Source organism: Carassius gibelio, chromosome A18 (assembly GCF_023724105.1).
Source record: "Carassius gibelio isolate Cgi1373 ecotype wild population from Czech Republic chromosome A18, carGib1.2-hapl.c, whole genome shotgun sequence".
NCBI classification, from domain to species: domain Eukaryota; kingdom Metazoa; phylum Chordata; class Actinopteri; order Cypriniformes; family Cyprinidae; genus Carassius; species Carassius gibelio.
The window spans coordinates 19,298,103-19,325,257 of NC_068388.1; the positions used below are offsets into that span (position 1 = coordinate 19,298,103).

Genomic DNA, 27,155 nt, shown 5'->3' on the forward strand with positions numbered 1-27,155 from the left:
CATTTATAGTATATTATATATTTTTTAAATGACATTGATGCGATATCGATTCTCAAAAGCCGCAAATCGAGGTGAAAGGCTATAGGAATACTATAAATCTGCAGAAGTATTTTATACCAATCAAAAGGCGCCATGATTTCCGCAATCAATGAATGAATGGCGGATGGTGCAGCGCACCGTTTTGTTTACTAACGTACACACATACTAAAGCGCGGATGACCCTTGCAGTGTTTTCAGCTTCTGCTGTCTAACCATGATGATATGAATACACAAATATCATCTCCAGCTGCTCTGAGAGTCACTTCATTAGCATTTTACGTTTTCGTTTGAGAAAACTACTGTCAGAACACATACACAGCAGCTGCAAATTCCTCACGGCAACCCGTTAAAATAAAAGTTTAGTTTAACATTACTATATATATATATATATATATTACTATTTAGCAGTCTGTTGTGCAGCACTTTGTTTTGCCAAAAATAAAAGGGTTTAATTTTCATTTGATTATGATAAATTAATTTCTGATTACCAGAAAAAAAGAACATTTTAAAGGCCCCTATTATTGTTTAAAAAGGACCCTATACAAAAAAAAAAAAAAAAGATTTGCAGTGCCCTCCATAAGTATTGGAACAGTAAAGACTGGAGTCAAGACATTTGAAAATATGATTAAAAGATGAATGTGCAACAAAACTAAAGAATGTCACATTTTATAATTAGGTCTTTCGACACACATTTTACCAAGTTTTACCAAATAAAAAGGACAGCACTTTTAGAGTTCATCCCACTATTTGGTGTGAGCATAAGTATTGGAACAGTTGAATTTAAGGCAGATGTAAAATATTAAAAGCTAATATTTAGTTGCAGATCCCTTGCATGCAATCAGAGCAGTGAGTCTGGAACCCATAGACATCACCAGACTCTTTGAAATGCTTGTCCCCAGCCTTTAATGCAGCCAATTCCAACTGTTGCTTGTTTTTTTGTGAGTTAAATCTGTAGATTGATATGGGCAATCTAAGACTTTACTTTTCTTTGCCTTGATAAAGTCCTTGACTGAACTTGCAGGGTGTTTTTGGTCATTGTGCTGATCCAATGAGTTTGGTGGCATCATACATTAAGTTACCATTAAAATTAAGAGGTCCTGTTCTAGACACAACCATGCATGTCCATGCAATGACATCATCAAGCTTTACAGATGAGGTTGTATGCTTAGGGTCAGTTCCCTTTTTTCTCCACACTTTTGCTTTCCAATCACTTAGATTAAGGTTAATCTTTGTCTCATCGGTCCATTAACGTATCCTGACCAGAGGTTTGCATCTTGCTGTGTAGCTTCTGTCATTTTGTGTGAAATTCTCTGGGGGACTGTAGATTGACAGAGCAGATAGATTGTGTAGACTGAGAGGTTGAAAGGATACTGCTAGGCAGTTTCTAGGGTGTTCTGGGTGGTTGCTAGGGCATTGCTAGGCACTTCCTAGGATGTTGCTATGGTCTTCTGAGTGGTTGATAGGGCACTGCTAAGTAGTTTCTGGGTATTCGACAGGGCATTACTAGGCATTTCTAGGACATTGCTTAAGCTATGCTTGCCAGTTTCTTGGTACTACTGTATTGCTAGGCAGGTTGTACGGTGTTCCAGGTGGTTGCTAGCATATATATATATATATATATATAAATATATATATAGGCAGATGCCCCATTCAACAGCACCAAGCATGAAGACGTGTCCGCCATCTTTAACGGTCAACTTTACATCATTCACCATAATAATCAGTGAATATTCGAAGACGTCACAATCCTGCACAGCCGATGGTTATAAAAATCGCCGGGATTTAAATTCCAGAAGAAACGGTATAATCTTTCATAGATGAGAATGTGTTGGTTTGTGTTTTTAAATGTATTAACTCCATATTTCCCATGTTTTGAAACATTGGTAACTTATGTTACTGTAATGGTGAATGATGTCAAGTTGACCCTTCAAATATGGTGGATAGCTTATGTATAGTGGCCCACAGAAACAGTAGCTAATGAGGCATCTACGTATAAATATCGTGATTGCTAGGTCAATGCTATAATGTTCTGGGTGGTTTCTAGTGCATTGGGAAGCAATTTCTAGGATGTTACTAGGGTGTTCTGTATGAATGATAGGAAGTTTCTGGGTGGCCGATAATGCATTGTAAGGTAGTTTCTGGGTGGTTGATGTTCAGGATGTTCATAAGATACTGGATAGTTGTAAAGGAATTGCTTTGGTAATTCTGTGTGGTTGTTAGGGGGCTACTAAGCAGTTAGATGATTGTTCTTGATGGCTGCAAGTCCGTTATTAGATTGTTCTGCTTTTTCACTCGTTAGTCAAAAAGTGACAGCTCTCATCGCTTAGCATGAAGTAATAGTGCAGGTATGTTTCAAAGTTTAGGATTTTGTTTAAATTGCTCTCCCTATATCCAAAAATAATGTATTATATGTCAAACTAAACTTTTGATTATGAATTTCTGAAGGTAGTATGGATACAGCTTTGGGGTTAAACTCACCAAGCACTGAGCTAGGGACGAGTGTTGGCAGCCAGGCCACGTTGGAGAACGCAGATGTATGAAGCGAGTTGATTCGTGCTAGCTCTGACACGCCCCCTGTGCAGGAGAGTGGGCCAATATGATCGACTCTCCAGAGGATCAGCTCACTGTAGATGGCGTTCGGGTCATGGAATGTACGTGTGGCTGCATTTCGCAGCTGTTTCCCAGGAATGCCTCTCATTGGCCTGGTAGGTTGTAGAGCCACACCCCCAATCTGATCTCCATCAATGCTTCCAGATCCAGAGGGCGGAGTCAACAATGCATTGTGATGAGATGATGTCAGCAGCAAGGGAAGGACGGTGTGACAAGCCAAATCATTGAGATGGAAACGGTGTCCACAGTAACGGAACTTGTGTGAAACTGTGAGGACATTCGAAAAGGCGGACTTCTCAGCAAAGGTCACAGCCCATTGGTTGAGCGATCCATCAACGTGTTTGGACACCATCATGACGGCAGGGCCGATGACAGCAGCAAGAGAGTGTCCAAAAGCACTGAGCCCCGCAGACGCAGATGCACTCTGAGGAACCCGCCGCTCACTTCTCTTATCCTCCAGAGCGTTGCAGTTCTCTTTGTCCATAAAAGTACATGCGTACATCATGATGTTCTTACTGAGGGAATTAGCATCGCCTGTGGGGAATGCCACTGGGATACGAGAGGAGAACGACACCTGAAAGAGAAAACAAATAGAGTTTATTTAGTGTATCATGGTAATCAGTAGTATAAGCATATTAGTGTAATAAAGGGAACATCGAATGCCCATTTTCCACAAGTTGGTGTGATTCTTTAGGGTCTTCATGAAATGTATGCATCATACTTTGGTTAAAATTCCCCAGTGGTCGAGTAAAACAGCACCCTTTTTGTACCTTGTAAAAACAGCTCCTTTCACAGAGACTAATTTAGGTGCATTTCTCTTTAAATGATAATGAGCTACTGCTTATTCACCCTTCTCTTCTCTTTTTATTTTTGTACATTCAGTGTTGCGTTAAAATCAAAAACAAAATAATCCACTGTGTCCTCAGTGGCTCTGGTGTCGGAAGAAAATGAAGACTCTTACGTTCACTTTTACATTTCAACCTCCATTGCTTACTTGTCATTACCATGGTTTCTGAATGAGTGTATTACCTGAACCTGTCTGAAGATGCCAGGTATGAACTCATCCAGATACTTGACATGCCAGACAAGGAAAGATCCATCAAGCGGATGAATAGTGAAAAGCATGTCTGGATTCTTGTTCCACTCCAGGATGAGAGCATCCAGCTTTCGATCCAGCATAACAGAGGGCAGAGGAACACTGCTGCTCGAACCTGGAGAAGAGGCCTTGGTGCTCCCCTCCTGATCGCCCTCCTCATGCTCTGAAGAGCCCTTATCAGACATCTCATCCAGATCTAACAAAAACACAAAAGAGTACATTGTACATTATACTGTAAATCTGCAGCAAAGAGTCTAACAGATACAATAATGCCACAATTAAAATAATCCATGAAATGTTCTTTACAGCTTTTAGCCCATGTGTCTGTTAGCATTAAGTACACAAACAGGTTTATTCATAAGGCAGTACCGAAGTCAAACTTGGTTGTCCCTTCCTGTTCAAAGTCTTCAGTGGTTTGTTCCAGGTGTTGTTCAGAAAGTTTGCGCAGCAGCTGCATAAACAGGTCCATGGAGGTGGTGAAGCTCAGATCTTTATTATTCAGCCAGTGAACCATAAACCCTCCACTGACATCCTCAGAAAACAGGCCCGATCCAGCCAGTGCTGCGGGGATATCTGATGACAGAAAGAAAGTTTACACTGCTGTCCGTGCGTGTTTGTGTGAATGCATACATGTACAGTATCAGATGATCATACTTCTATCCTCTTAACCCACCCACAAACTGGAACATAAAACTTTTGGCAAATTTTGGCAAAAATTTTTAGTATGCTCTTTTAATAAAGCTTACTGTATCATATTTGATACACAAACTTCTAAGGCCTCTAAATTATAAACATGATCAACTTTACTAAAAAAAAAACAAAAACAGTTCTATACAATCTGCTTTACAGAAAAAAAGGGGTTATTTTAGTATAATTCTAAAAATGTCCACCTTCATGTCGTAGTACGTCTTTTCTTGTGAAATCTTTAATGATTTTTATACAGTAATAAACTTTTGGAAGCTTTTAAATGATTATGATTTTACTTTTTTAACTTTAGTTAAGTGTGTAATGTTGCTGTTAAGAGCATAGACAACGTCTGCAAAGATACAATGGCCAAAAATTCAGTGCTAAGTTTACATAAAACCTTCCCTGGGAACATGCAACTACCTGTAATGGTAAGGGGTCATGGAATTTCTGGACAATGTACACCAAGCCATTAGTGAATCAACACACTGAGCTAACCAATCTGAGCCTGACTGCATTGTCCTATGTCAAATTAGTTTAAGAGTTTACTATATTATACTATATAGTTTACTAGAGCCATAAAAGCTTGCTGCAATACTCAAAATAAATAAATAAATACATACGCAAACTTTTTTAAAGGGGTCATATGATGCGATTTCATGTGTTTCTTTGTCCTTGGAGTGTTAAAAGCTGCTCGTGCATACAGAAGATACGTATGTAAAGTTGCAAAGATTTAAGGCTCATAACTAAAGTGATATTCTTTACTAAAGTGAACGCTCATCCACACCTTCCTAAAACACCTTGTTCAAACATGCCCCCACATATCCACACTGTGTGGAATATTCAAGTGAATGAAGTGCATTTTTACGGAGAAAAGTTTCCTTAACCCGGTAAGGGGCGTAACATTTCCGTCACACGCTTGAGGATTTTGGCCAATCACAACGCACTAGATAGCCGGCCAATCAGAGCACACCACTCTTTAGAGAACTATGAGCTTTGGGCTTTAGCTTCATCAAACTGGTCCATAAAAAAAAAAAAAAAAGACAAAGACACATTTTAGATGCCAGGCTTAACCCGTTAATCCGTTTATGAGAACAAAGAAAACATCCTCATAAACCATGCTGTAACTGTAATCTCTATGTAATTATATTAAATAATGTTCACGTTAGGGGTGTAGTGATGTATATGCACCGATCTTGAAACATGGATTTTTGAATCATGAATCACCGATTTTGGACATTAAACGATTTCAAATGCTATGAATCTAATAAATCACAATTTCTATAGCAATTCAATGCTTTCAAAATATATACACAGTAGGTGGTCAACCAAAATGCCTAATACCGCAGCATGTACCACCGCCTCAGGGCCACGGTGTTAACTGCAAGGCAGTCGTGTGTTAAAGTTGTTCAGGAAACTACTGCCAGGTGGCACAAAGCTACACTTTGCAAACTGACCGGAATTATATTTTGTTTTGTAAACGGAGATCAAATAACAAAAAAAAACGAAAAAAAAAAAACAAACAAAAAAAAACTTTATAATATAACATTATAACATCCTTAAAAATCATTAGAACATTTATCTAAAATGTATTTTATTTAATTTAATTTCAAAACATGATACAGCTGTACAGGCTGCAGCCTAATGCATCAAAAAATAAATAAAAAAATTACACAAAGGCTCTTACTGCATGTTATGGTTATTAAACCGTCATTATGAAAACCATTTAAACTATAAAATTTCCAATATGTTTTATTAAGGGTCTTTCATTTCAATTTACAGGCTAATGAAGGTTTTTGAACGAAAAATCCTGACCTCAATTTACTCTGACTCACCATGTTGCATGTTAGAAGCTAGGCCTAGTTCTAACATATTTTGCCATTAGTTATATTAACCCATTAACCCTTAAAGACCTAGAACATTTTCGGGGTGCCTGACACACCTGCACTTTTCTTTGTTTTTCAGACCTATTTTAGCAGTCAGCATGAAGTGCCATATATCATTATAAAGTTTAACCCTTTAAAGCCAGAGGTTTTTTCCTAAAACGTTCGATTTTGACATCTTAATTTTAAAAGGCTATATCTTAAAAGTGATAAAAGATAAAGACTTTCTGTAAATTATAGAAATATTAAGGATAACCCGATGTTTATGTAGGGATTACATTTTCCTGTATAATTTGCATATTATGACGTCTTATGGTGGCGGCCATCTTGAATTATAGAATTTTCATAAAAAGTCACGTTTAAATGATAAAATGCAGCACTTCTTTCCCACCAAAATGTCCCTCACCTTCTGTGTGCTATATTGCACAATACTGAATGCTCAGGTAAATAGTAAGTAGTAAATAAACTGTGTAAAGCATTACTAATAAATGGTAGAAACAAACTGAATGAATGTAGCGGTTGGGATTTTGCTGTAGAGATTTTCAATTTACTACATTCAGCAGGCACTCTGATTCCATGTATGAGGCAGATATATATTATTCATATGACAACCAAACACAAGTAGACAAAACCTGTTTAGTTCAAAAGCTATGCCCCGTGTCACATTGCCTTTGCTCCTGCTACGAGCAGCATGGCCAGATCTGCCTCGCGTGCGCCGTAAGGCTCTACTTTCACTTTCAGAATCACTGTCATCTTCTGAATGCAAATATTCCGCTTCAGAATCAGGGTCCGCAAACAGAAGTCCCAACACTTCATTGCGGGTAAGCTTTATTGATGCCATTAGATAATAATAATAATAATAATAATAATAATTCAAATAATTCAAATAATTCAAAATAAAAGATAAGAAAATAATAAGAGAACAAAAAAAAACATACATAAAATTATTGTAGGCTATTTGATATTTCTGTCACTTCTGAAATGATGGCTATGCCCCTGGTGTGAAAAAATGTCTATACATGGTACTTTTTAAGTCTTTTAAAAATCTTGGCTTGCATAAATTTCTACATATGTCATGCCATAACATCATTAAACTAGCATCTAACAATGAACAAAAGAGTTTTTCTTTTTTTCTGTAACCTATGGTTCTCTAACCAGAAAGGCTGCTGTGTAATTTGTCCCCCTGACTAAGCATTTAAAGAATTTAGGTAAAGCATTTAAATAAGCCTGTGAATGCACTTAAAGAATGCAGAAACAAATTGTTAATTGAATCGAATCACATTTAATTGTGAATCGAATAGAACTGAATTGTTCTGAATTTGCAAAAATTGTTCCCGAGTCGAAACGAAAAACTATGAATCGTGAATTTGCTGTCTAGACCAAGATTCACAGCCTTAGTTCTCGTATACCATGTTTACAAACAAAAGTTAGTGTGTGTGTGTGTGTGTGTGTGTGTGTGTGAGCGCACCTGTGTTGGGATTGATGCTGGCAGAGATGTGGAAATGGCAGAGGGCATTGGCGTGGTGTGAAATGTGACGGTGAGTTTCGTGGGACCCCAGCTGGCTGGGCAGCAGCTCTGTGTGGGCTACCAGGGCGGACGATCTTCTGCGGCCCCTTCGCAGGTGCTTGAGGTGGTGTATAGACTAAATGGAGACAGACCATTTTTACCATCACAAATGCAATACATATACAGCAGGCCAACATGAAATGGAGTGTTATACTCGGAGCTCCAAAAACACACTGTCATATGGCATTAAAGTTCCTCCCTTAAAATCAGTGCAGAAACTGCAGATTCCATATGGGTCTACAGATGGCACATGGAGTCAAGTGAGAGTGAGTGTGTGTGTTCAAGATGCAATATTAATAAAAATCCACTTAAGGTTTGACACAATCATGCATTATTGCTAAACTGAAAAAACTAAAGCCTGTGATTTTATAAAAAAATATATATGTGTGACCTAAAAATGAAAATGTTATCAATTTATACTGATTTGTGTTTCTGCCGGTGGGTGCCCGGTGCCCATCCTCAACAACCATTAAATACTGACGTTAACACAGGGAAAAATGTGTAACAGGCACCTTGCAGATGCAAACGGGGTAAATAATATTATAATAAATTATTTATTACTTAACAGAGCTGTTCAAATTCACATTGGATTCCATTCAGCATGCTTCTGTTTTTCCATTATAACCAAATAATCCACACAAGGATAAAAATCAACAGATGCACTATTACAATAAATGAAGCCCATGCGCATTATATATGTCTGCTCTAAATTAAGATCTACTGAGATTAACTAAGGAAAATAACCAAAGCCTGCTGGTTTTGTTTTTGTTTGTTTTTCCTGATTTTGAAACACACTGCCATGTACAAATCTATGTGATTGCTTTAATTGAGATACTGATAATGAAAATTATCAAAACATACGTTTTATCCATCTTCTTTTTTTTTTATGATTTATTGAATTTTTAATTTAAAGTTGAAAACATCACTAAATCACAAAGCTCCACTAACTATCAACTCTAATGAAGCATCTTGTGTTTTTTATCGTCAAGTTTCCAATCAAGTTGATTAAGGTTCGGTATTCTGTCTCCATTTGTGTCAGAAAAAAATTGAAAATAAGGGTTATATTCAGACATTTTTTTTCTATACATGTCTTGTGTAGTACCTTTTTGCTGCTTCTAGTTTAAATGTATATATATATATATATGTGTGTGTGTGTGTGTGTGTGCCATGTTTGAAGCATGATGATTTGTATTTTCAACCAAATATGATTTAGTTATTATACAAAATGCATTGCTTGTTAGTTTTTGGTTTACATGGAGACAAAAGTTAGGCAACAGCTTGCTAATATGAAGTTTTCACACATCCTACTGAAGATGACAACTGCTGAGAAGGAAAAAATCGGGTGCAGAAATCATTCAATACTTTGCCATTTGGCAACAATTTCAATATAATTTAATAACACAGACATTTATTTGCATTTAAGCAGGATTTTAGCCTCGATATCGAAGTAGATATGATCTGATATGAAAGGAAGACATACGCCAGAGACAACATTTGCAGGGAGTAATTCATTTTAAAAAGTAACCCAGCTAATACGCAAAGTACATTACAATAATTTAGGGCTACAATGGTCGATTTCAGACTGTTTTTTATGAACATGTGTTTTTCTGCATGCTGACCTCCAGAGCGTGCTGTATCTTGTCTTTCTGAGCAAAGTTTGGCAGAGAGGAGCTGAAGCTGGTGCTGTTCTCCGAGATCTGTCCCCCCAACAGACTGTCCTCAGGTAAGAGGGTCTCACTCCACAGACGACAGATGCCATCCGCGCAAGACGTCAGCAACACGTTACATACAGAGCCCCTATGACAATGAGAAACACACACAGACATGGGTGGAATTCACAGTGTGAGTTAAGAGTGGGCGGTCAGACTGTGTTTCCTCCACTGCTAAATCTACAGAGCTTCAACAAAAGACAATGGAATGAGATGAAGATAATAGCTGACTCACTGAAGTCTCGACTCAAATCTTTTGAAACGAAGCAACACATTTTTTCAATTTTAATTGATATATGCACTTCTGTTCAAAAGTTTAGAATAAGTAAGATTTTATCCTATGCTCAGCAAGGCTGCATTTCTTAGAATTTTTTTTATATATAATTAAAATTCATAATTATTTTTATTAATTAAATATTTCAAACATAATTTATATTTTTTTCTTCTCTTTTTGATGGATTAATTTTTTTTTTTTTTTTTTTTACAAATTATCAGTCTGGCATCAGTACAAAAACAGATTAACATTATGTGGCAGGTGAGTTAATAAACAAAATTAATATTTAAATACTGACTGAATGAACCACCTTTGAAGTCAATGCAAAATAGTCAATACATGCACAGCTGTGACTGCACATCTGTTGAATTCTAGCCCCATGCACATATATGTACCAAATGGTACAAAAGGTTTAGCAGTGTATCCACTATTTGACATACTGCTACTACCGCATGGTACATTCTGTCATACCACTCACCCTAGTATGAGTGAAAGAGTCTGTGGATGTGTTTGACATACTTGGGCATATATTTACTGGTCTTCCTCCAGGAGAAGCCTGTGACCATACGCGGATGTGCCAGATACACAAATGAGAAATGAACCGCTGGGATCTTTTTATCAGTCACGTCTGGCATCACCACTGCAGACTTCCATCCTGTGGTGGGATACCACACCTTCAACAGGCAGTCATCCTGAGAGAGACAGAGAGGGAGAGAAATGGTTGTGCCACTGTGGAATTAAAACCAGCAATGGCAGTCACTGTTAATAAGTGAGTTATTGCGATTGGACCGATTTCATTTCAACTGTTGATTCATTCAGGATCAAAACAGCGTACTGTTGCTCAGAGACGCAAAACTGTGCAGTGGCTGTTTGTCGTTGGAGAAATAGAGCAAAAACAGGAAATATGTCTAAAACGTTTCTTATTATTAACTAATTGTTCATTGAATTTTGTATGAAATCAATATCACATTTGTAATCATGCTTAAAAAAAAAAAAAAAACACTCATTCTTTGTGTGTTATTAACTATATGAAATGATATAAATATATACATTTTCTGACCCATATCTTAAATTGGGATAATTCTAAATAAATTTTAATGGACTGATTCATGTAGTGAACGCATTCTAAATGTGCATGCGCACTACTCAAACCTACTAGATGTCATCACCCAATGTTTGGGTGCACTCTGTAGGTGTGTTTTGAGTTTTTCACGAAATACTCATATCAAATCGCACATCATTAAAACAACAATTAAGATATTATCGCAGACCATGCATATCGCACACCCCTATGTTTAGATTTGTATATGGCATTGTCTTCTTATTGATCCACCAGTTCACATTTGAAGCTCTATTTAAAGCTCTAAGTGTTTGCAGGGTAAAAACATGGGTGGATTTTTTGCAAAACAACAGTTTTAAAAGCATTAAAAATGCTTATTCATTCTTCACCAGCTTGTGGAGCGTTTAGTAGAAAACTAACTTTCCCCAGTAACAGCAGAACACAAAGCTGCGCAGCAGTGGACTTTGAACATGCAGCGCTCGTGTTTATTTAATGAAATCATAATGTTAGCCTTTTGAATTGTAATAATCACATTCAGCCATATCACAATTTATTATCTTTCCATCCCCAAATTTATATCTCTTATGAAATCATAATTAAAACTTTTTTGTACAATTTAAGACTTTTTAAGGCCTTATTTTTGATACAACTAAATAATTTTTTTTATGGCTTTAAGACCCTGCAGAAACCCTGACACAACTATAGCTTTGATAGAGATTGCTTGATATGTCCTGATTATGTGTACGCGTCTAACCAAAGTCACAGAAGGCTCCTATGAAAGACGAAGATTGTTAAACAGACACACAGAAAGTCAGTTACAACTGTTATCCAATCATGACAGTGGGCATTTACTTCCAAGTCTTCAATGCAGCATGTCCATATAAAACTAGCATTTCTAGAGCCGGCCTCGAAACCCGGGTAGAAAATAGCATATTACTTATTCCTTTCGATGCTTTTGAATATAAAAATCATGCAAACATCATAAGTATACCTCAGACAACATTATAAAGTAATAAAAAAGCCAGTTCATGACCCCTTTAATGGTGTTTCATAGTTTTATATTGTCTTCAGTCTAAAAAACATTTTATAGGATAAAGACATTACCCCCTTAAAATGCTTAAATATATTTAGCTAGGCTAATAGACTGTACAGTAGCTAACTACTAGTTTAAAAGGATATGATTTAACTACTTTGAAGCCATAGCTTACCTTGTTACTCATATCCATTAGGTTCCCAAATACAGCATCAACGTTCAAATAGGAACCAAACAATGTCTTACTTTACACCTCACAGTGATAAAGGTTTCTTAAAGGAATAGGTCTAGTATGTAGTCTTTATAATTAGCATAATTTAAGAACAACTTATGTCCACCAAGGATCCTACATAATATAAAACATGTTTTGTGTGGTACCTTTCCAGCTGTGGCAAAGTATTCCCCGTCTGGAGACCACTGAGTGATGTGAACAGCAGCAGCAGTTCTGACACAAAAAACACAAAGCAGAGAAATTTAAACACACAAGCAGGTAAATTTCTGTGCACGTAGTGAAGTATGTTTTATAAAGGGTGCATGTTTTAAAGACCCACATTACACCTTCATAAAATGTTCAGGTTTTCACTTTTAAAGATCTACTCTAATTGTACTAGTCTTAAAAAATATATATATATAAAAATAATTATTAATAACTTTTATAATTTCAGTCAAGCCGTCTAGGCACCAACATTCTGAATTTTATGTTACCTGACCATTTACTAAACTCTCTCTTACAGTAATATCTATTCACTCAAAGATCACCAACTATGACCACACATAAAAAAATAATATTTGCTCAAACTCTTAGATAACAGTAGCCACATAATGAACACTAAAATCCATCCCACTTTAAAAGGCACACTGCAGTTAAGCTGAGTTAGTGTGGATCCTCATTAGGGCTGTGAAAAAAAAACGAATGCGATTTTCATGCACAGCTCATCAGTAAAGACGCTCCTGTAATTAGTAGTATATTTCCAGCATGTGCATTCAGATCAGGGTTGCCAGGTTTTCACAACAAATCCTGCCCAGTTGCTTCTCAAAACTAGTTCAAAACTAGCGTTTCCAGGAGGGTCCCCGAGAAAAATGGCTTTATTTATACGTTTTTTTGGCAGGGTTGCCTTGGGAAAATTCACATTTGAGGGGATAAATATCACGTTATTGGTATTGGGGTTGCTTCAAACCGTGGACATGAAAAACAACCGCGGACTTGGCAACACTGGTTCATGTGGAGCGGCACTTACTACACAGAGGCGTAGTCTACCGACAACTAACACAAAATCGCTTTTAAAGTCCACAAAGAATCGGCTGCGATTTTAAAAATGGTTTTGTGTAGATTGTCAGTGAATTACGGCTCTGTGTAGTGAATGCCAACCAGTGTTCCCAAGTCTGTGGTTCCCAATGTCCGTGGGTTTAAGCGACGATACCAATAACGTGATATTTAGCCCCTAAAATGCACATTTTACCAAGGCAACCCTGCCAAAAAAACTTATATTTTAACCCCGGGAAGCAATTTTGGGGGGAACTTCCTAGTAACGCGCTTGGGCTAGTTTTGGACTAGTTTTGAGAAGCAACTGGGCAGGATTTGTTGTGAAAACCTGGCAACCCTGACCTGAACGCACGTGCTGGAAATATACTACTAATTACAGGAGCGTCTTTACTGATGAGATGTATATGAAAATCGCATTCGATTTTTTTTGCACAGGCCTAATCCTAATACAGTTACTCGAGTTACTCAAGGAATCGTTTCAGCCCTAGTCTGCACAAAAACAGCAGATGGGCTTAATGAAAAACTGAATTATTCCCCTGTGCTTTAGGAGCGGCAAAATATAGTAGTTTCCATGGTAACGACTGTAAAATGCAGCAGCTGTATGACTTTGAAATCTAATCGTCACATTCGGCTATAATGTAATTCTTGTTTTTCCGTCACCAAATTTAAGACCTCTTGAAATCATAATTAAGAATTAGTTGAAATTTTGATCAGTTTGTTATAAATACATTTAAGACATCAAAATTAATGATATCAGGACAGTTCAACTAGACTGTAAGAAAATTACAGAGTGTCTGAGTCTTCGGTAATTTTTCAGGTCTTCGTTATTATTTCAGTGCAAAGGAAACCAGCACACCGGCACCTTCATTTATTTGTTGCGTAATGAAGGGTATATTTAACTAAGCTAGGTTCCCACAGATGGTGCACAATTAAGCTGTATTTAATATATCATGATGAAAAAGATGTCATGAGTGAAAGCTGAATAAATAGGATTTCCATTGATGTATGGTATATTATGATCGGACAATGTTTGGCCGGGATACAACTACTAGAAAATCTGGAATCTGAGGGTGCAAAAAAATCTAAATAGTGAGAAAACAGCTTTGAAGTTGTCCAAATGAATTCTTAGCAATGCATATTAATAATCTAAAATTAAGCACACACACACACAAATAAGCTGCTATGAATGGCTAACCTCTCCGAAATAAGAAATAAGTAACAATACTTCTGAACTCTATCCTGAGAAAATCCTGGGCTAAAATATGCCTAGGTACCACATAAAGTTCTTATTTAAGCAGGGTAAAAGAATAATTTTTCTATTATATGACCCTTTAAAATAATAACATTCATCAAATGTGTTTACCATTCAGGAAATCAGACAAGCGACATAAAATATTTAGTACGCAGACAGAAGTTTGGTTAAGATCTTGAGCTGCACTCACTTGCACTGCCAGATACATTTCCAGTCGTTGAGAATGAGCTCATTAGCTCTGTCATCATTCAGCTGACTGTCCTCTTCCTCTATCAGAGTGTCACTGCTCGGAGGAGCCCACAGCTGCAAACACTCAGTCGCTGCCAAGATACGATTGCCTACATGACAATCAGATGTAATTAATTCATAACAAAATTTGGCTCCACTGTCTCGTGATAATAGTTAGTTCATTCACTGACAAAGTGTATAGTTCAAACAAACCTTGAGGGTCCCAGGCCAGATTGTAGGTTATAGCACTGAGGAAGAACTGACCAGTCTTCTGCCATTGGTAATTCAGTTGCTTCATAAAAAAAAAGAAAGAAAAGAAAATAATTCAAATAAATATTTTTACACTAAATAATTAAATTACATCAGTGATAACTAATTCTTAAGACAGGGGTTAAAACAAAAAAAAATCCTGAGCCTGAACTTTTTCCAGGGGCGGGGCAGCAATGACTGTGGCAACTTTAACATTTGAAAGGATACTATGGCAAAGTTATTGCTTTCTTTATTCAAACTGATTTTCTTTTTCATGAATAAAATCCCGTTTTTATGGAGATGACATGATTAATCTGAGCTCTTTACAAAGCTCCTCTGCTTTGTAATTAGTTTCTCTATGTAAATATGTGCTAGATGGACATTTTTGACCATTGCGCATCAGGGCTGCGACTCTGCCACTGGATACTATTATGCTGTGTTCACACCAAATGTGAATAGAGCGTCAAATTCACGTCTACCCCGTCTAGTTTGCCGCTTGAACATTTTGAGATAATTTGCTTCATTTGCGCGTGAAATTAACTTCACAACAGACGCAAATTCGTGTCATGAGGAACTTCTGCCAGCTGAGTTCACGCAGCATTTTCAACTGAAAATTCTAAATTATTTTAATTTTCAAAATTTTACTGTTATCGTGTCATGAAATGTAGTTTTAAAAGAATTTCAGGCAAGAATGTAGTTGTTTTAAACTCAAATATGCGGTTTATTTATAAAGACAGCATCTATTTAAAAAATGTGTTTCACCAATTTCGGAGATGAGCTCCATGCGATCAGCAGGAGCTCCGTCATCATGTATCCGCCGAGAGCAGCCTCACCTCAGCTAGACCTTCTGACATTTGCCACTGGCTCTGATGTCTCTTAAGTGGTTCAAGATAAAATATAATTTGTTTGGGGTATAACGGAATGTTTCTTAACGCGCGTTTCGCACAGAACGCTCGATTCGCGCTTCATTCGCGCGTTCTGTGTGAAACTGTGCGAATTCTCGTCTTCCGTGAGACCTCCAGCCACGCGTAAACGTGCCTTTTCATTGACTTTTTACATTGAAATAATTCGCGCCAGACGCTCTATTCGCGTTTGGTGTGAACACAGCATCTCATGTTTATAAGAGCAAAACATTCTGATTGGCTAGTAATGTTAGTTTGGTTGAGAGTGAAAGCTGCTCCTCTCATACCATTGGTAGCTGAACTCATGGACTCGAAAGTGATAATCAGCAGTTTTTTTTCTTTTTTTTTGCAGCCAAATACTGCATGCCGGAGAGAAAAGTATAATTAATAAAGAGTTTTTGATAAAAACGTGACTATTCAGATTCAGATAAGTGTTTTCACGAAAATACAGGCCTACTGCATATATATATATATATATTAGGGGTGTAACGATACGCGTATTCGTATTGAACCGTTCGGTACGACGCTTTCGGTTCGGTACGCGGTACGCATTATGTATACCGAACGGTTCGTTGGAGTAATTAATTATATTTGAAAAAAAAAAAAAGAGAGAGAGAGAAATATAATGATATGCGTTCAACAAGGTAGCCCAATAACCCAAACAACGTAACAGGCAACGCCCCTGACACTCCCGAAGAAGAAAAAAACACCATCTTATATGTTTATGTTAGGCTACTCAGCAGGCGCTCGCTCACTCAGTACACGCTGAAGGCTCGTTGCAAAATAGCCAATGCGTTTAACAGACTAGAAATGAGAAGATCCCCCAATAACCAACAGGTCTGGTGTTTGGGTGCACTTTGGATTCCCTTTAAGCTATAATGGTGATGGCAAGAGAGTGGTGGATAAAAAAACAACGGTATGTCGCATCTGCAACATGACAGGGTACACCAGCGGGAATAAAAAAAAAAAAAAATTATCTGGGATATATGCGTCAGTACTATCTGGGAAAAGACGAAAAAAAGGAGAAACATGCACGCAGCAAACTATCCCTGCAGCATTTAGACACTGCTTACAGGGAATCCAACCCAAACACCAGACCTGTTGGTTATTTTAGGATCTTATATTTCTGGTCTGTTAAAGGCATTCGACATTTTGCAACGAGCCTTCAGCGCGTGCTGAGTGAGCGAGCGCCTTAGGGGCCGTTCACATATCGTGCCTAAAAACGCATGGAAAACGCTAAGCGCGTCTTTCTCCTGAGGCGTCTGTCTTTGCTAAGCAACAATGACGTGCTCTCTCCATGAGACGCGGAAATTTCAGCGAAGGATAAATGGATTTGCAGCTCTAAAAATCGGTTGCAGTAAATTTATTTCAAAATTGCAATCCATATACAACTATGATCAGCTGATCCTTCATCTTGGCTGAGCTCTCAACGTTGTTACGGGAAAGGATGAAGCTGATTGGTTGGTTCTTGTCACATGACCCGCGGTGCGCTTGCGGCATTCTGAAAAGTTGAGATGTTTTTACATTTTGCTGTATCTAAAACGTATCGAACCGAACCGAACCGAACCGTGACATCAGTGTATCGTATCGAACCGAACCGTGAATTTTGTGAACCGTTACACCCCTAATATATATATATATATATATATATATATATATATATATATATATATGGTGAATGTGATTTCACCAAGTACAACATGTTCCTGGATCATCATCCTTGTTAATCCTGGAACAACATTCCAATCAACCAATCAGAAGTGCGATATAATGTTTCAGAAAATTAGAAGCTAGGTGCTTCTATACTCTTGTTAATTAGCTATCATTTCCCACTGATTTTAGGAATAAATTATGAGTAGGGTTAGGTTTAGGGGTAGGGATTGGGTTAAGTCTATATTTTTGGACAACAATGTTGATCCAGGATCATCAAAAGATGCTGATCCAGGAACATGTCTTACTTGGCAAAATCACGGCGACTATATATATATATATATGGGTAAATTACTAAAGATGTCAAAACGACCATAGTAATCATTATTATTATTGTCTTTCAGATCGAAGATCCACTGTCCTCCAGTGCAAAACTCACCTTGTGACGTTTGTTTGGGTTGGAAGCAATTGGTTCAAAAATGCAAACGGTATTTCCATAAGACGCAGCAATCTAAAAAAGAAATAATTATTTACAAAATATTTAAAATGAACAACTATAAAATTGCAGTTCCACCATTAGCAAAGAGAAATAAGATAACTGGATATACATGCTCATATCTATCCATGTTTGTCAGGAGTTGTAGCTTATCAGATCCACAAGCACATGATGTCTAATCAGTGACTGATGCCAGTGTCTAGAATGTGGCTGCAACAGAAATATATTTTATATGTTTTGCTACATTTCAGGGCTCTGAACCGGTTCAAGGAACGGAAACAAAAACCGTAAACGAACAAAATTTTGACAGGAACAGAACCAGAAACGAAATAAAATAAAATGTTATAGTTCCGAACAGAATCGAACATTTGAAATGGCCATTAGCCGGTTAATAACTTTATTTTATCATTCCATTTAATATTTGAAATGAGCTGTCAACCAATCACGAATTCCAGCAGTACTATGCAAATGTAACGCTGAAGCCATTGAGTGAAATGACCGCTCGGCTGTGAACTCATCATGGGCAAGTTTCAATGGCAATGCACCGCCTTTAGGGCCGGATTAAGACCAAATTGGGCCTGATGCTGCAGCGCAAAAAGGGCCTATTTTTTCTCGGGGGTTGGTGCATGTGCATTTTCGACACTCAAGCGCCAGCATGCTTAGCCTTTCCTGCCCAACTGAGGACCGCGGCTCTCTTTTGATTATTCCCAACTTTGAGAAGCTCCCCTCGCCAGAGGCACTGGACACCATCATGCACAGATAGATACACAACCCAATTCAATGGACAAACAATTTCAAAAGCTCGTACAAGCTCTGCTGATTAGTTAACAGTCACCGGTTTCTGAGTGCGCACAAATGCATCAAACTGTATCAGCTAATTTTGACCGATTAATTATCAATTAAATTGTTTAAAAAGTCATTTATTTATTTTCAGTAAATTATCAGTTTGCTGCATGGTTTAAATACACTACGCGTATATATATATATATATATATATAAATATATATATACTTATATAAATTCAATCGGTTCACTCGGGAACATGGAAACTTTTGGATTTTCTGCCGAATGAGAGAGGTTAAAATATTGATTCTGCTCGGAGTGAACCGATTGAATTTATATATGTATATATATATATATATTAAAAGTGCACCTTCCCGCACTCAAAACTAGTCATTTGTTGATCAATCAATTCAATCCGATCAAGTGTTTACATGTTCTCTCGCTCGGATTAAATAAAGGGATAAACCCCCCCTTACAATCCGATAAAAAAAAATTGTCGGATCTGGCCAATTCAATCCGATTGACATGTTTACATTTTTTATTCTGTTTGTGTTTCTAGTCCTATTACGATCGGATTAGTAGAGTCCATGTAAAAGCAGCTATTGACATTTTGGTAGTTCTTTGCCCTTCAATAAATGCCCATAAGTCAGTCTATGTCAGAATAGTAAACTATATATATAAACATTATATTGCAACATAGCTCATGTTGCCGTTTCACTAGTATGGATTGTTTTTTTATAGTTCAATTCAATTCAATTCAATTCAAGTTTATTTGTATAGCGCTTTTTACAAAATAAATCGTTACAAAGCAACTTTACAGAAAATTATGTTTCTACAATATTTAGTAGTAGCTAGTAGTTTGTGCACATTTTTTCATAGTATTCCTCATTTGTTCAGTGCTTTGTATTAAAGGTCTGCTATAAGCATTCATGTAAATGTACAAAGTGTAGTATAGTCTTACCCGGCCGAGCTGCTGAGAGCACTCCACACAGCCCACCTGGATGTTTCCATTCTGAGCTCCAGGAATAATTTGAACACACTCAAAATCACTTGCAAGGATCACGATATCACAGCCTGAGCCATAGGCCTAAAGAAAAAGAAATCACTTTATTAAAGTCTCAGTTAAAATTCTTCAACAAGAAATTCAACATTTATCAATCATTCAGATTATGCTTCTACATGTATGCAATTAAATTTACTCAATATGATTTACTTAAATGTACACATTATTTATTCTGTGAATTACTATAAGATTGTACCAACAATTTAAGATTGACATGACTATAAATGAGTATATAATTGTATGCAGACTTTTGCATGAACAGTACTGATTATCTTTCATAATGGGAGAACAGACATATTTTTCGACCGAGATCTGTTTTTTAGTTTTCTTTACCATTTTATTCAGTAAGGATGTATTAAATGTATGATGAGTTTGTAAATGTAAAATGAGTTTTTGGATAATTTCACACACACACAAATTATTTTTCTGTTCATCAAAGAATTCTGAAGAAAAAATAATGACAGTGAAAATTTATGTTTCTTTCTTCAGAAAAAACAAACATGAATCACAGGAATAAATTACATTAAAAATTATACATATATTAAAATAGAAAACTTTACAATATTACTAGTACTAATTTTACTATTACTAGATTAAATTAAAACAATCTTGATGACCATAAAATACTTCTTAAAAAAAAAAACATACCAACCCTAAACTTCTGAATGCCCTACTGGGAATCATTCAAAAAAAGAAAAAAAAAAGACAATTTACCTTGTTGTGGTAAAAATACAAAATTAGAGAGTTATGCAACAGCAACAAGATTGTAATGCTCTGCATAGAGTAGGGAAGTAAACATTCACACACAGTGTTCGACTCTAAACAGATGTGCACATTTGCTGAGCTAAATATACTTACTGATGCATCCTTTTTTTTCTGGGTTACATTTTCTCATGGCACTGATCTACTGCACATGCTCAGTTTAGCATTTTTTATCATGTTTGGATTAGCACAACACTACTCTCATAATGTTATTGCAAAAATGTAGGAATTGTTCTATACATAAAATATCTCTATGATCTGCTACAAATGTCAAAATGTACAGTGCACACTACCCTGATTAGTGTGTGACCCATAAGGCAATGCAGTCATTCTACGTCTAATGTGACAACTTCTGCATCCAATTTTGTCTGCTTATACTATTCCCTCAAATCTATTTACGTGTGTGTGTGTACAGTAACAGAAAAGTGGGCAACATTTGGGACATACTACTTCTTCATAACAGTCTTTAATTGCACTCTGTTGCTTAGTTACAAGCATCCCAACACGGTTTAAATTGCCCTATATACCAATCAACATGTCACAGTTAACATCCTTTGCATTTTGTTTTATTTATTTTCCCATCGTATTAGAGAGAAACGAAGAGGAATGTTGATCTACCACTTGAGTTTTATATGCCAATAACTCACCTGATGTTTGCATAATGATGTTTAAAAGTTAATAACGAAACGCATCTTCATAGAAATTGCTGCAGATGAAATATAATGCGGATAAGAATAAAGAAATATTTTTTTCAGCATGTTAAAGCTGCAGTCGGTAACATTTGACGCTCTAGCAGTTAATAAACAGAACTGCTTGCATCTTGCGGAAGAACATCGTAGCCGGAACTACTTCTCTCTGTTTATGTCTATGAAGAATCACAAAGGTACTGGGTTACTCCGCCGCGGTATCCCCGAAGCAATCTAAAATAGTCAGAATATAAACACTTATTATCGGTGCACCCTAGTGATTCAGGACAAGTTAAAAACACGGTTTTGAAAAATGGATTCATGGTGTACTCGCTTATTATATAAATTTTTCTACATTTTGAACACAAACAAAGTTACAGACCGCAGCTCTGATTGGTTGTTTCTTAACGGAAGTGATGTATTTCTGCAAATGGCAATAGGACCACTGGGAGGAGCCAGAGGAGCTTGATTTTTTTCACAGATTATCTGTCTCATATTCTACTGTCAGGACATAATGACAGGTTTAATTCATATGTAAAAAATATATTTTTACAAAAGTTACCTACTGCAGCTTTAAATACTAATCATTAATCATGCAAACCCCTTTGTCTAAACATCTCTGCTGAACTTTCAGTCTTTTATATCCTCAGTGTTTGAAGTTTTTAAAAACTTCTTATTCATGTTTGTAGTTCGAAATATATTCACGTCCAATACACAATAGGTTGTAGGGTTGGGCATCATTTGAATTTTACTGATTCTGATTCTGCTTATCGATTCCGATTCTTATCGATTCCTAGTTTAGATTCCAATAAGAAAAAAAAAAAACACAGCAAAAGCAACTAGATTAATATAAATGTAACTTATTAAAGTGTTAAAGACAAGTAAAGAGTCAGTAATAAAATAGGAACAAACAAATAAATTAATAGCATAAATAAATACAACTGAACCAAATTTCAGGTACAGATACTGTTATTAAAATTTTAAAAACACTTGAGTTTTCTTTTCCTGAATAAAATATAAATTAAAGCTATTAATTTCACACTTGAGTTTAAAATATTCTAGCTGAGCCCCTGGCATGAGTTTTTATAGACGACCTTTATTTTAGAATGTATCGCTTATTGTTTCCACGGCGCCGCGTCATGCTTGTCATGTGACACAACACAGTCAAAATAGATCTTTATGACACATGGATCGCTTTTATTTGTTTTTTCCTGTTTTATTCAAAATGTTCCCAAAACATGCTCACTATATTTGTCAGTGTCTGGTTTGTGTTCCCTGGGTAACCACTAGATGTCCTCCTTCCCCACGGTGTCTGTCACGTCCTGAATCACATTCCCCACGATCTCTGTCTTCTCATTGCACTCAGCTGTCACTAATCATTAATCATTGCACTCAGCCCATTCCCCATTAGCGTTTGTCAATTCCCTGTGTATTTATACCCTGTCTGTCTTAGTATGTGCCACGGAGTCCTTGTAGTGTTCACGACCACTCTTAATACATTGTCAAATGATTTATTTCTTCTTTCATTTTATTTTTTTATAATTATTTGAACAAATTATATCGGCTATCGGCTTCCCTGGTTTCCAAGATAGCGGCATCAGCTGTCAAAAAAAAAAACAATATCGGTCAACCACTAGTAACAAATATGTGTACCTGTATTATTCCAGACAATTGGCTTCAATCATCAAACTAAAGTAGAAATGACTGCAGATCCATAGGCACAAATCAATGTACGGCAAAGTTCACGTGTGATTCATGAAACATTCATATGTCCCAATCTCATCATACAAATGATCGCACCTTGATAAATATGGCGGTGGAAAACAAGCTGGTGATACACAGCCCTAGTGTGTTGAGTGCAGTAGACTATCATTCATGTCCCTCTGCACTGTGAGACAGAACACGACTAAAACAAGACATCATTCAACAATTTCAGAGAACATGATCCTCTGGGAGAAGACAACTCAACTCATCCTGCCCAAATCTGCTCTGCGTTGCTGTCAGCATTCATGATCCGACATGTGTGCAGTGATTGTAATACCCTTCAGAGATCAAGACTAGTCCCACCGAATGGTTTAAGCTCATAAAGGGCTGTTCTACAGTCCGTTAAGCAGCTACTGACAAACATTACCAGCACTGTTTAAATACTAAATGACCTTCATTTGTAAAGTATCAGCTTTAGTACACCCTATACTGAGCTCAGATAGCTCATCAGTCTACAAACAAGAGCAGATAAACTAGCACTAACTCATTTTGTGATGGGACTGCTTTCTGGTTATGCACTCCAAACAAAATATCTAACTAACCGGGCATACTTTTTCTACACTTTCAATACAGTATGACAGCAGAAACCTTCATCTGATATACAGTACATGCCTTCCATTGCATATGTATTCGTGTAAAAACATTTCTAATTTGTTTATATAGAACTGAGACACAAATCTAAATTACCTGCAACTTTATCTTAAGTAAATCAATAGCAAGCCATAGATGCCGTACATTAACATTGCATTGAAAATATTCTGGTATGTACCTTTAAAGGTGACCTATTATGCAAAAATCACTTTTATAAAGTGTTTTAACACAATTAAGTGGCCGCAGTGTGTGAAAACAACCAGTCTATAACGGTAAATATCCAACCACTCGTTTTTTTATTATCCCAATAAATCATAAACAGTCTCTCCAAAGGAGCAGTTCCATAAATCTCCATATATATATATATATATATATTAGGGGTGTAACGATACGCGAATTCGTATTGAACCATTCGGTACGAGGCTTTCAGTTCGGTACGCGGTACGCATTATGTACCGAACGGTTCGTTGGACTAATTAATTATATTGTGAAAATAAAAAAAAATTTCTGCCAATTTTTTCTTTTTGCTGTATCTAAAACCTACCGAACCGAACCGTGACACCAGTGAATCGTATCGAACCGAACCGTGAATTTTGTGAACCGTTACACCCCTAATATATATATATATATATATATATATATATATACAGTCTTGTTCAAAATAATAGCAGTACAATGTGACTAACCAGAATAATCAAGGTTTTTAGTATATTTTTTATTGCTACGTGGCAAACAAGTTACCAGTAGGTTCAGTAGATTGTCAGAAAACAAACAAGACCCAGCATTCATGATATGCACGCTCTTAAGGCTGTGCAATTGGGCAATTAGTTGAAAGGGGTGTGTTCAAAAAAATAGCAGTGTCTACCTTTGACTGTTCAAACTCAAAACTATTTTGTACAAACATTTTTTTTTCTGGGATTTAGCAATCCTGTGAATCACTAAACTAATATTTAGTTGTATGACCACAGTTTTTTAAAACTGCTTGACATCTGTGTGGCATGGAGTCAACCAACTTGTGGCACCTCTCAGCTGTTATTCCACTCCATGATTCTTTAACAACATTCCACAATTCATTCACATTTCTTGGTTTTGCTTCAGAAACAGCATTTTTGATATCACCCCACAAGTTCTCAATTGGATTAAGGTCTGGAGATTGGGCTGGCCACTCCATAACATTAATTTTGTTGGTTTGGAACCAAGACTTTGCCCGTTTACTAGTGTGTTTTGGGTCATTGTCTTGTTGTAACAACCATTTCAAGGGCATGTCCTCTTCAGCATAGGGCAACATGACCTCTTCAAGTATTTTAACATATGCAAACTGATCCATGATCCCTGGTATGCGATAAATAGGCCCAACACCATAGTAGGAGAAACATGCCCATATCATGATGCTTGCACCTCCATGCTTCACTGTCTTCACTGTGTACTGTGGCTTGAATTCAGAGTTTGGGGGTCGTCTCACAAACTGCCTGTGGCCCTTGGACCCAAAAAGAACAATTTTACTCTCATCAGTCCACAAAATGTTCCTCCATTTCTCTTTAGGCCAGTTGATGTGTTCTTTGGCAAATTGTAACCTCTTCTGCACATGCCTTTTTTTTAACAGAGGGACTTTGCGGGGGATTCTTGAAAATAGATTAGCTTCACACAGACGTCTTCTAACTGTCACAGTACTTACAGGTAACTCCAGACTGTCTTTGATCATCCTGGAGGTGATCATTGGCTGAGCCTTTGCCATTCCGGTTATTCTTCTATCCATTTTGATGGTTGTCTTCCGTTTTCTTCCACGTCTCTCTGGTTTTGCTCTCCATTTTAAGGCATTGGAGATCATTTTAGCTGAACAGCCTATCATTTTTTGCACCTCTTTATAGGTTTTCCCCTCTCTAATCAACTTTTTAATCAAAGTACGCTGTTCTTCTGAACAATGTCTTGAACGACCCATTTTCCTCAGCTTTCAAATGCATGTTCAACAAGTGTTGGCTTCATCCTTAAATAGGGGCCACCTGATTCACACCTGTTTCTTCACAAAATTGATGACCTCAGTGATTGAATGCCACACTGCTATTTTTTTGAACACACCCCTTTCAACTAATTCAACTAATTGCCCAATTGCACAGCCTTAAGAGCGTGCATATCATGAATGCTGGGTCTTGTTTGTTTTCTGACAATCTACTGAACCTACTGGTAACTTGTTTGCCACGTAGCAATAAAAAAAATATACGAAAAACCTTGATTATTCTGGTTAGTCACATTGTACTGCTATTATTTTGAACAAGACTGTATATATATATATATATATATATATATATATATATATATATATATATATCATACTAGGGAAAGTCCTGCCCATTCGTGACAATCTCTAACCCTATTAGCATAGAGACCAGTGAAAAGAAGCAGTCCGCCATTACGGTTTTCTTGCTGTAGCTGCAAGAGATACAATGTCAGCTGTATCACGATATAAGTGTTTCATATCGGTCGATATCGATAATTATTGATATTTTTATGACCTATTTAAAATAAGGACCAGGAGAAAAATATATTACATTTAAATATTTTTATTTTAAACTTAAAAGAATTTGTTCACCTCAAAATGAAAATTTCCTTATAATTTACTCACCCCAATGCCTTCCAAAATGTCCATGTCTTTCTTTCTTCAGTGGAAAAGAAATTAAGCTTTCTGAGGAAACAATAGCAACCGAGTCCATTATACAAAGAAAAAAGAGGAAATGTTTTCCTCAAAAAACTTCATTTATTTTCCACTGAAGAAGTGACAGCTCGTGTGTTTATCCCGGAGTTAGGACATCGCACAAGATTTGTGTCAACACAGAAAACATTTAATCACTGGATTAGATTTGTTAGTTTATTTAAATTTTGGTTTATGTCAGCTGAATGTGCGCTTTTCAGAGAAGATAAGGCAACGTTATTTTAGTACAATTCACACAGGTAAAATTATGGTAAAATCAATTTTGTTTAATATTTCTCTCTATCTCAGTAACGTGCCTGTCTAAGGGCGCCTGTCAGAATTAGCGCAGCAGTCATCTTATCTACATCACCCACCAATCAAATAAGGCTTTCCACATCACTCCACGCCGGTTCTGTTACTGAAGAATCCAACACGAGATAACGATATGGCGCAACCAAACTGTTACATGATTTTATCGCCCAGCCCTATAATTTTCAAATCCTATATGTTTGTGCAAATAATTTTTACGCCAGACTGCCTCACAAATGAGGGTCAATTCAGTGCTGGAGATGTGCAAAGATTGCTTCTGAAAGAGGGATCGATACCAACCCTTTGTGCGCGAACGTCAGCTCCAGACAAAGTAAGCATCATGTGTCATATTCTGTTTTCCAAAACTGCTTCTTGGCTCTCTGTTAGGCTAATGTTGCTAAAGCTACCATTGTCTGTCAGTTTTCACTGCTGCTGCCTTCACGTGCCACTAGAATGATAGTAAATAAGATTGTGGTAGTTAAAAACTGCATATGGAAGCAATGTGAAGTCGACCA

The 27,155-nt window shown here is 36.8% G+C and overlaps 1 protein-coding gene across 5 annotated transcripts in view; it reads right to left on the minus strand.

The window, feature by feature from the left end:
• Nucleotides 1–27,155, minus strand: part of LOC127934320 (dmX-like protein 2) — a 68,062-nt gene that overhangs the window by 36,508 nt on the left and 4,399 nt on the right. For all 5 annotated transcript variants that reach the window (XM_052531619.1, XM_052531623.1, XM_052531621.1 and 2 more), the window contains exons 2-12: nucleotides 19,741–19,866; nucleotides 17,940–18,011; nucleotides 14,913–14,991; nucleotides 14,662–14,809; nucleotides 12,334–12,400; nucleotides 10,382–10,554; nucleotides 9,499–9,676; nucleotides 7,781–7,955; nucleotides 4,115–4,318; nucleotides 3,679–3,941; nucleotides 2,518–3,223 (exon numbers count right to left, since the gene is read on the minus strand). In XM_052531619.1, coding sequence (XP_052387579.1) covers nucleotides 2,518–3,223; nucleotides 3,679–3,941; nucleotides 4,115–4,318; nucleotides 7,781–7,955; nucleotides 9,499–9,676; nucleotides 10,382–10,554; nucleotides 12,334–12,400; nucleotides 14,662–14,809; nucleotides 14,913–14,991; nucleotides 17,940–18,011; nucleotides 19,741–19,866 — 2,191 coding nt within the window. The remainder of the gene's footprint in view (nucleotides 1–2,517; nucleotides 3,224–3,678; nucleotides 3,942–4,114; nucleotides 4,319–7,780; nucleotides 7,956–9,498; nucleotides 9,677–10,381; nucleotides 10,555–12,333; nucleotides 12,401–14,661; nucleotides 14,810–14,912; nucleotides 14,992–17,939; nucleotides 18,012–19,740; nucleotides 19,867–27,155) is intronic.